At 50.1% G+C, this 11270-nt stretch overlaps 1 protein-coding gene across 1 annotated transcript; it reads right to left on the bottom strand.

The window, feature by feature from the left end:
* Positions 1–7786: 7786 nt before the first annotated feature.
* On the bottom strand, positions 7787–10112 carry LOC306639925 (uncharacterized protein C11orf91 homolog). Its single transcript, XM_079103603.1, has 2 exons — positions 9558–10112; positions 7787–8460 (listed from the first exon to the last, which is right to left on the bottom strand). Exons 1-2 carry the CDS (start codon positions 10045–10047, stop codon positions 8375–8377), a joined length of 576 nt encoding a protein of 191 aa, XP_078959729.1. The 5' UTR covers positions 10048–10112; the 3' UTR covers positions 7787–8374.
* Positions 10113–11270: the final 1158 nt, after the last annotated feature.

Here is an 11270-nt window from a genome sequence, read left to right as displayed (position 1 = left end):
TATTTGTGAAATAGATAGATGGGCAACTTTTATTGAGTACATGCTTTAGACTGGCCATTACTGTAAGCTTCCTACACTTTCACTTATTTAAACTTCATTCCGACCTGTGAAGCTGGGCAACCCCCTCACTTTACAGAGGCGGGAATGAAGGCACAGAAAGGTTAAATAGTTTTCCTAAAGTAACACAGCTAGTACACGGTGGGATTTCAACCCAGTCTGGCCCCAGAGCCAATGATCTTAATCGCTATATTACACACCATCTCCCAGACAAGAAGGGAAATCTAAGGCCTGTCAGTCAAGAACTCAAGGCTCCTTGAACCTCCATGTTGTCATAAACAGCACACGTCAGACTGTAAGACCAGGAACCCTGTGTCCCTCTCCTGTCCTCAGCAGCCATCCACGTACTCCACAAGCACAGGGGTGCTGTGCAAAACCCCACACTCAGGATGACGGTGATGACAGCAGCCCTTGCCCCAGGGAGCTGGTGGTAAGTGCAGGAAGCAGGAGGCTCGGAGTGCTGAGGGAGCTCAGAGCAGGGACACAGAGCCCAGGTTGGGAGAAGAATCTGGGAAGACTTCCTGGAAGAGGTGATATCAGCCATCAGGAGGGGCGTACTTCTCAGTTTCTGCTTCCCTCCAAGGGCAGGTTCCACCTTGGCCTCTCTCTGTCTCTTCTTTCCCTCAATGCCCAGAGTTGGGGAGAGGGACTTATGTGATTAGTAATCTGGGGACACATAAACCAGGTACACATGACTGCACGCTGCCTGTCATCTTTAGGGAGAACTGCCTACTCACAGCCATGTCCACCTGGAACCCAGCGTCACTCCTATGAGCTACCCAGGAGCAAAGCTGTGGGGAAGCCGACCGCAAGAGGCAGGAGGGGGCGGCAGAACGAGATGGGTTCCTGGTGGCTTCCAGACAGGTGCCAATCCATGTGAGGTCCATGAAGGGGACATGCAGTGGCATCGTCTGCCAGGCTCCTTGTTTTTGGAAGCAAGTGCTTCCCTGCTCCAAGTGGTCAGGGCGTGCTGCAACCGCAGAACCCTTATCACCTCCCCAACATGGACAGACAGAGATGGCAGCATGATCCAGGCTGGACCAAACGCATTTGCTGTCCAAGAAATGGCAGCTGGAGCCGAGGTCAACAGCAGCGGCCCTTGCTTCTGTTCCTCCTAAAGTTTGCACAACTCTGTTAAGTTTCCCCTTCGTTAGTTTCTATGGCTTATAACCAAAGAGCCCTACTGTCAGTCACGTTGGTTACTTAAGGAAGCTAGCTGGGGTTGCCCTCTGTCCCCGCTTCCCCCTGCACATCCAAAAGAGCCCCTGGACTAGGAGATTCTCCTGCTTTATGTCATAGATTTTCTGGATTCCTATCTAGTCATGTTCCCGCCAGGTGCTACAAGGGTATCTCCATGGATGTGCTGAAGCCCTGGGGTGGACAGAATGAAAGGACCAGATAACGGCTATCGTCCCTCCCTTCTGGCACCACCTGTGGTCGAGCCTTTTGGTCTTGTCTTTTGGGTGTGGGATGCTGTCTGAGGAATGGGCTCTGTCCCAGCCTGCCTCCCTCCCAGGCACACTTACCCCTCACCATGGGGCGAGGCCTGAGCTCCAGGGCCATGAAAATCAATGCTTCTCCCTGCCTGCTGGCCTGGCCTCCCTCTGGCTCCTGCCCTGTGGCCCCCACCGCTCCTTCACCCACGCGGCTCAACAGTAAGAACTGTGACAGGAAAATACTAAGAATAATGGCCCCCAATATGGGGGAGTTTTCATCTGTCAGCCTATTTGTTGTCCACCCCCTACACACAAACATCCTGTGACAATGGTCTCCATTTTACAGATGAGGAAAGAGATCAGAGAGGTTAGGTAACTCCCAAGGTCACATACCTGGTGAGTGACAATCAGGATACCATTGAAGGGAAAAGGCCAGTGTGTCCTGAGGCACCCTCACTTCCGGTGGGATAGAAAGCTATAAAGCAGCCACTGGATCTCTCTTCCTCCCGTTCCCAGAAAACAGGCCTCACAGGCGCCCAGGCCTGATTCCTTTGTCACATGGCATGGGGCACAGACGACATGGATAAAGTAGCAGGAAGTTTTCCCAGCATGCTGGAATCTATATTGCTCTCTCAGGACTAAGAGCCAGGAGGGAAAAAAGCAAAGATATAAATAGCCGGTTGCATGTTCTATCAGATTTCACGTTCCATCCTGCTGGAAACTGTTGCTGCTGGAGGGGAAAGGGCTTCAGTCCTCCTGTACAGGCTGTTCCTCCGCTTACCTTGGTTTCCTGGATGTAGAAATTACTAATCTGATTGGTCAGGATCTAGAACATTCCTTCGCCCCATTTTCATCAGTAGACAGGTTTGCCACATCCTAAAAGTCAGTACCTGTGCGTTTTCCATCCTCTCCTTGAGTCTGTATAACAGGCAGGCCCAGGCCAGCCTGTGGTCATGGCGGGCAGGACCAGCTTCTTCTTTCCTGTCTGTCCACATCTGTTATTGAGCGGGCAACCCAAACTGGAAGCAGCTGCCCGTGAGCTTCACTTATATCTTCAGCTCAACTTTGAACGTTCTGAAGCAAGAGTCTCTCTACTCAGCCACAAATTCAGTGGTGCTTTTGTCCCCCACTCCAACTCTTGTTCTGATCTGCCAGTTCCATAATTTAACAATTTCCATAGTGTAAATACTCTCCCTGTAGCCAGCTGCAAGGGGCCACCATGACATCATGAGGAAGACACTCACATTGGCACACCACCCCATAGTATTTCCACCCTACAGATGCAATAGACGTAAATAGCCTCCTCCTCCTCCTCCAGATAATAGTAAAATATAGGGAAAAAATTAGGAAATGATGAACTGTCAATATTTTTATCTTAGTTTTAAGTATAGTTTAATTGTAAGTTGATTTAATTTTTAGTAACAGTTGTGTTTAGCAGTCAGTTCACAAAATTTCCAGAAATTGGACAATCTGCTCTCTTGAGCCACACACCCTGGCTCCCCCAGGCCACCATGCTTATCTAGTGTACCTGGCAAGAGGTGTTCCTGCTGTCACACTCCTTAGTGCTTTCACTAGCCAGGCATCCTTTCCTTTGGGGGAACAGCCTCTTCCATCCCATGTTGTTCTGGATAGGCTGACAAGCACATGATCCCTGTCCTACTGACCCGCTGATGACAGGAGCAATAATGGAAGCTGTGGGGTGAGAGGGGAGATGGCAGGACTGGGTCCGTGCCTTCCTAGGAACTCACCCCATCCTTGCTTGGTAAATTGTGGGTAGCAACCCAACCACATGCCTGCTAGTATTCACGCTTATTAAAATATCCTGGACCCACTCTCCTCCCCCTGATCTCTTGTGGGTGGTGCTCCTTCCCGGCAGGGTCACTGGGACTGGCTGTGACTTTATGCAAGGGCCAGACCTCCTGCTCTGCTGTGTACAACACAGTGCTCTCTGTGCCTGCTCCCTCCCCTCACACCTGCAGCCTTGGCCTTGCAACATCTCTGCTGGTGGTTTCCTGCCCTGCATTCATTGTCAGCAACCTGTCTTTGATGGTGACCCTTATGTTGGATAGCTTCTAAACAATAGAAGTTTATTTCTCACAATTCTGGGATCTAAATCCAAGATCAAGGTGCTGGCAGATTCTGTCTGATGAGGGTCAAGTTCCTAGATGGTGCCTTCTAGCTGTGTCCTATGGTGGAAGGGCAAAAGGAGGGGCCTTTTGGATGAGATAAGTTCCCTTATAAAAGAGTCTCAGAGACTGTTTCACCTGGAGACCTAATCAACTTTCTAAGTCCCTGCCTCTTAACACCATCACATCAAGCATAGGTCTGAACATTTAAGGGGTGCATTCAGTCTATAGCACAGTCCCTTTATTTTATTTATTTGGGGAGGGGTACTGGGAATTGAACCCTGTTAGCACAAAAAGACCGGACTGGACACAAGCTTCACAAGTCATCCTAAAGTCATTATTCAGCAATGCAGTCATGCCTCTGAGGGACCCACTTTCCTGGTAGAAAATGAGTCACTGGACAAAGGAGGGGACTGGGCTTATATAGGTTACATTGAGAGGTTTGGGTATTCAAGAATTTGGGGTCTGTTTTACTGGGCAAAATGAGAGGGAGTCTGGGGTCAGCGATTATCTGGGTCTTATCTTACTGGACCAGATGGAGGACTGGGTCTGTGGTCAGGATCTGGGATTTATCTTTTATTGGGCCAGATGGAGGACCTGGGGTCTGGGGTTGGTACCCGGGAAAGGATCTATTTAGGGAACGATCAATGCTTTGGCCTCTTCCCAGACCTTGTCATTTCAGACTTGATGGATAACTCCTCCCCGGGGCCTGTCTTGTCACTGGGAAAGCATGGTTTGGGAAAGGCTCAATGTATTGCCTTCTCCCTCATTTCCTCTCCCAGGCCACACTATTTGGGGGTTTGTCATCTCCCATGTCCAACAAACCCAAAAGTGCCTTACCATTGAGCTATATCCCCAGCGCCACCCCCTTATATCTTGAGACAGGGTTTTGCTAAATTGCCAAAGCTGGCCTTAGACTTCATTTCCATCCTCCTGCTTCAGCCTTCTGAGTAGCTGAGGTCACGGGCATGTGCCACTGCACCTGGCCTAGCACAGTTCCTTTACTAAGTTCTTCTGGGTTATCCAGTTCATGTGTGTCACTGTTTTCTGCCCAAACCCAACTTACCTTCACCCACACTTCCCTCTCTGCTCTGTTCAGGGTGTTCGCAGGGGACTCTGGCCCAGCAGGTAAGAATGCATGCTCTGGAATTGGCTCCTGTCTGATTTGTATTTACTCACTGTAATATCGCAGCCACGTTACTTTATTTCTTGGTCCCTCAATTTTGGTCACTTTTAAAATGACAGTAGCAGTCTCTACCCTACAGGGTTATTATGGGGACTAAGTGAAATGATCCATGTAAAAAGCTTAATATTGTGTGTGATGCCTAGAAACTGCAAGTAGAGATTATGTTGTTTTAAAGTATATGACATGAGTATAACTATAGTCACCATGCTCTGCAGTATATATGCAGAACCTGTACATCCTTTCTGAAATTTTATATTGATTATATGGTCCCCCTGTGAACTCTCCTTTGGTCTTTTCCAGACCTTTTTTTTTTTTCCCCCTCTGTAACTGGAGACCCAGAATTTAAGCCTGGGTTGAAAGGACAAATGCCACATGGATGGTACATAGGCCACCACTGCCCCACGCATACCCCTGGCTCCCACTGAGCCCACGCAAGGCCTCCACAAGAGTTCTCAAGTGCTGATGGGAGTTAGGACTTTGAGACGGGAACTTTCTTCTCCAGCTCTGGTTGGCAGGAAATGGGCTGGTGTGAGTTGAAGGGAATGAGGTCTAATGGCAGCTGGCTGCTCAGCTGTGCTGTCACAGGGGATCCTGAGGGGGAGACCCTGTTGCAAGTGGCCTTGTGTGTGTGGGCACTGGGTCATCAGGAATGAGAAGATGCTGGGTTCACTGTCCTTGATGTCCTGCCCTGTCACCTGTTATTCCCAAGGCACCAAGAGGATGCTTGAGACATGCAAAGGGATCAGAACTCCTTGGAGGAAATGCCAGATGCTTCTATTTTACAGCTCCCCTGGGGCTTCCGCATCTGTACTTCACAGAGGAAGGATGCTTGAGCAGACTTACAGACCTGAGTTCCACCCTGGCTCTGCCATGTCCTGGCTCTGTGCCTGTGGGTTAGTCCCTCCACCTCTGAGAGCCCCTGCTTCCTCACTTTTCAAATATGCCAAGAGTAGGACCTGTGTGTCACAAGATGGTGGTGAGAATCAAATGGCATCAACTCGTGTCAACTGCCTTCCTTGTGACTAGCACACATGGGTGCTTTATGAGTATGTCCTGGGTGGGGCTGTCTGGACTCTGGAAGAAAGAATGGGAAATGAGGCCCCGTGGGCATGTGTGTCTCCATATCATCTCCGTACTGGGTTTTTCCGATGCCACGTTTATTCTTATTTGTTCCCGTTAAGATTCTCCAGCCCCTTCCCATCGCTGGTCTGGTGAGCCTGAAATTTTCTAGGAAAGCAAGAGAGCCTCTCTAGTAGCAATCAGCCTGGGCTTGAACCTGGTATCTTCCAAGAAGGAGAGATAGGGCCCAAAATCCACACACATCCTAGGAGGACTCCTGTGGGTAGATTTATTTTGCCAACTTTAGGGGTCTTTACAGTCTTATGTGGCCTACATATCTGCATAGTGTTTTGGAAACATCTGAGGTTATTGCTAAGATTGAGAAACAAGGAGCCCTTACTTGACCCTGGACCCACATTTCTGTTTTGGCAATACTGGCTGGAGCTGAGTATCTGTTCCCCATCGTCTCCCTTGGCTCCCTGCAGTCGGTGGAAGGGTTTCCAACCTTGCAGGCATGCGTGTTGGCATCCTTAAGCTGGAGGTTGCTCCACATGCTTTTGTGCACGTGTATACAACTCCCAGGGTTCCCACCACCCAACTTACTCACCTGTGTCTACCGTGCCCCAGCCTGATACCAGAGGTGCAGCTTCCTATTGCTACAGAGGGATCATCTGTATCTCCTCTAAAGCCAGTCTTTCTCCCTTGCTATGGTCTGCTATGGGGCCTTTCTAACACATAACCTGAAGGTAATTTTACACAATATTTTAAGTAATTTTGTCTATAAAATAGTTTCATGATGCAAATTTTCCACATGTGGTCAAAAAGTTTTTGGTTTTGGAGCATCTTGGATTTGGGATTAGGGATACTTTATCTGTAATTGTCTCTCTTCCTACACTCACCCCCTTGCTGGTCTCACATGATCTCACCTTTAAATACACTTACATGTCAGCATCTCCCTAATTTAGAGCCCCAGTCCAGGTATTCCTCTAAACTCCAGGCTCAAAAAATCCCCGACTACACAGCATCTCCACTAGGATGTCTGACAGCTGAACCTCACTTATCTCAAACTAAACTGCTGTTCTTCTCCCCCAAACCTTTCCCACCAGTGTTCTCCTCATCTCAGACCACAGTAACCCTCTACTCCAATCCCCCGATTGCTATCAGCATCATTTTTTTAGGGCCACTAATCATTGCAACCTCCTAAATGCTCTTCCTGTTCACCGGCTTGCAGCCCTATGGTCTATTCACAGCGCACAGAACCTTTAGCCTGCAAGTCAGATCATGACACACCGTGGCTGAAAGCCTCTAACCACTGCCACTCGAAGTAAAGCCTGTGTCCTCATCAGGGCTATAAGATCCTGGGGCCTCCTCTGGGCTCGCCCCACCACTCTTTCTTCTCGCCTCCTACTCCAGTCCTCTGGGCTGCTGGCTGCCTTTCAACAGTGCTGGCATGCTCCCACTGGAGGCCCATCTGCCTGGAACGTTCCTCCAGGGTTCTACGCGGCTATGATCCTCAACCTCTTCCAAACCTTGTTAAAAAGTACCTCTCAAGAAACCCTATTTGAAATTCCACTTTGCCTTCCTCTAACCCTCTCCTTACCCTACTTTGTTTTCTCCTCCTTAGCATGTTATCGTCTTCATACTATATTGTGGTTTATTTATTTAAAATATTTCTTTGCGGGGGTACTGGGGATTGAACTCAGGGACACTTGACTACTGAACCACATCCCCAGCCCTATTTTGTGTTTTATTTAGACACAGGATCTCACTGAGTTGCTTAGCGCCTTGCTTTTGCTGAGGCTGGCTTTGAACTTGAGATCCTCCTGCCTCAGCCTCCCAAGATGCTAGGGTTACAGATGTGCGCCACTGTGCCCAGCCTAAAATACTTCTTGTCTGTCTCTCCCTTAACCCCTTCTAAGGAGGGGGCCTAGACATATAATAAGCACTTGTTGACGTATGAATTTCTAGGAAGGATCATGGCTTTGATAAGATTAGCAGAAAGTTTTGTGTATCCCAAAATTATTTTTTAAAACCAAAAATGCAACACCAAACACTCCCATGAACTAAAAGATGCTTTTAGGGGAAAAACATCTGGTTTCAGTTCTTTCTGGTCCTCAATCTTTCTGAGCAGAGACAGCAGCAGAACCAAATATCTATTGCCCTTGGTTTCTTCCAATTCCCTCCTACACAGCAATCATTCTGGTTTGTGTGAATGTGGTGGTACTGGGGGATCCCCTCCTCTGGTGTCAGGAAACCCAGAATGCTGGCCTAGCAGTAGCTTCAAGACCTGATGAGGGACCCCCACCCCACCCCGGGAGCGGCACAGAGGAGAGAGACCATGAGATTTACCACACAAGTGGGTATTGTATGTGAAGAATGTGCTGGGAGCAACAAGAACAGCAGTAACTACAGAACAGAAAATAACCATCTTTGAAATGACAACAAATGGGAGACATTATCTAAGCACTAACACCTATGGAGGCGGCTGCCCAGCTCTGGAGGGCAGCTCCTCAGGACAGAGAGGCCGACTTCTTTCCAGGTTGCCTGGTCTTCAGTCCTTGTAACTTCTCATCTTTCAGCGCCTTCAGGAATTTATCTGCAGGAGAGCAAAACAAACAGCTGTAGTAGAGAGAATGGCTTTTCCTAACTTTTCCTAAGCAAGCTTCTAGGAAGTAACTGTGATCCCTACATGAGCCCCAAACCTGCTTGGGATCCAATGGGGTTTGTGGGGGGACCTAATAACCAAAATACACCTAATGGAGGAATACATTGTCCAGGAGCTAGAAAAGTCTGTTTTCTAGGGATTGTTTTCCTTCCATGGCTGTAAGAAAGGGTATGTTATAGGGTGTCTCATGGTTGAATAGACCTAAGCACTTAGGTTATTTCATAATTCCCTTCCTTGTGTGGCAAGGGCACCAGTTTAGCCTGTGGTATACAACAGTTGGAATGGCCTTAGACAGACCAGGGATGGGAAAGGACAGCTTATGGCTACTGTGCAACAGGCCCTTCTGGAAGTAACTAGATTAACCACTTTACCCTCCAACATAAAGGAATTGACTCCCACATCAGCACACCTGGTCTGGCCTGGTCCATATCACTAGGACTTTGGATCTAAAACCAGATGGCAAAGTCCAGGACCTTGGGGAGTGAGTAAAGGGCCACAGGGAGGTGACTCTCCAGCACTAAAAAGTGGATCATACCTGAGCCCCTCCGTGAATGTCTCTGGGGTTCCCCCTACAGACACTACAACTGACACTCACCTACTTCCACCTCCCACTAGAAGACTCCAGTTTAAGAGTGAGCATTAAAGGTTAACTTCTCTAGAGATAAGGCTGTCTGTGGTAGGTCAAGTTCCATACTACAGGGATGAGGTGTTACTGTGTAGGATTAAAGTTCAGGTTGGGGATGGTGGTAGGTGAAGTTTCAGGTGTGAGGCTCAGAATACAGATTACCAGAATGTAGTTTGGTACAGGATGTAGTTTGAGACTAAAGGGTCCATAAAGTTCAGATGTGTGGTTGAGGGAGAGTCGGTTGAAATCCAGGATGGGGTTCTGGGGGACAGAGTTTGGATCAGGGACTCCTGGGGACTGGAGTCTGAGCCTAGGGCCATATTGTGGGTCTAAGCATGGAGCCAAGGAGGGAGCCGTGGCAAGTAGGATGGGCTCAGGTGGCCCCTGAGCGGGGGTCACGCACAGCGCTGGGAGTCGAAGCCGTCCCCAGTGATGGTGAGCAGCTCCAGCTCCTTAATTCGGATCTCCAGCTCGCACAACTCCTCCGGGTGGGAGGCACAGGCAAGCCGGGGGGTGGTGGGGCCGGGGGCCAGGGGTGAGGTAGCCCCCTCGGGGCCCGGCGGCGGCGAGTAGAAGAAGCGGAGAGGCTCGTAGGGGATGGAGGCCAGGCCGGAGGGCCAGGGCGGAGGGCAGGGGCGCTCGCTGGGGGGACCAAGGCCAGGCGGCGGCGGAGGGGCCGGGGCCGAAGGTCCCTGAGGCAGGGGAAGGACCCCAGCCACCCCACCGGCCGGCGCCCCGCCCGCTTTCAGCGGCACGAAGAGCTTCTTCCAGATGTTAAAGTCGCTGAGCGGGGACGAGGAGATGCCGCGGTCGTAGAGGGAAGGGAAATAGAGGGGCGGGGTCGGCCGCTGGCTCATCGTGGGGCTCTGACTGCCGCGCCGCCCCTTCGGCATCTTTTGAATGGGAGGCTGCGTGGGAGGAACCCCGCGCCCAGAGACTCGCGCCCGGGCCCCGCGTCGCCGGGGTTCTCGGGTTCCACAGGCCACGCCCCGACGGAGCGGGCCCCACCCTTTCTCTGCAGCCCCGCCCTGAACAGGCGGTGATCCGAGGTCCCGAGGCCACGCCCCAGAACGTGGCCTGCCCATTGACGTCAGGCCTCGCCTCTGTAGTGGAAAAGCCACGCCCCAAGGCCTAACCCCTAGGTTTCCGCCGCGCCCCCATTCCGGCCCCGCCCTCAGCTGCTCCCCCTGCTCTTCAATTCCTCGAGCCTGTAGCTATCTACCCTTATCCAAAAGCAGGAAGCAGGGAGTTGGCCAAGGCTGCCAGAGAAAACCTCTTCCAGCCTTCCTCTCTTTTATCAGAGAAAGACCCCCGCGTCCCAGCACACTTTGTAACCACTCCTCGCCGCAGAACAGCCTGAGAAAACTGCTTACTATTCATTCTCTGCAGAGGCAAAGCAAAGGAGAAGAGGATTGGTTGGGAATAGCTATTAGAACCAGTCAATATTTCTGTGCCAGATTTAGCAGTGTTGTGGAAGATTGTGGAAAGGAGGACTCTGGTCTGGATTTGTAATGGTCCTGAAGGAAAAATGAAGTTTAGGTCTCTACCAAACATATATTATCAGGGGCTGACAGGTAACACATAACCACGAAAAGGAAATCCTGTTGGACCCACCTCAATTAGTTCACTGGACAGTCTGTCCCAGGGACATGCCCGAGTATTCATATATTTATATGAATAGCCTGTGAGAGTAGTCATAGACTGGGGGGGGGGGGGGGGGGGAATACATTTCCTTGAGAACCTCAGCCTCAAGGAAATGTTCATTGGTATAAATGCATAAGGAGGGTGGGGTCAGTCAAGGTCAGAGTCAGTACCAGCTCCACAAGTGAATACTATATATAGACATGCAATGTGTGTGTGCAGTGCATGTGTGTGTGCATGCATATGCACGTGCTTGTGTAGCTGCAAAGTAGGCAGATATCCTAGCTGGATAACTTTGGGCAAGTTGCTTGGCTTCTAAGCAAGTTTTCTAGCAAATAGAATTAAGGGAACCAGACTGCCTCATTGAGTTGTGATCATCAAGCTGAAGAACAATGTGCATGAAGCACTTGAAGCTTGGAAACTGCCCAAATGCAAGGGGAAGCTATCCCCACAGAGGCTAATCTGCAACTAAGAG

This window comes from Sciurus vulgaris, assembly GCF_902686455.1.
Source record: "Sciurus vulgaris genome assembly, chromosome: 11".
Classification (NCBI taxonomy): Eukaryota; Metazoa; Chordata; class Mammalia; order Rodentia; family Sciuridae; genus Sciurus; species Sciurus vulgaris.
This window is presented reverse-complemented; position numbering and strand designations above follow the sequence as displayed.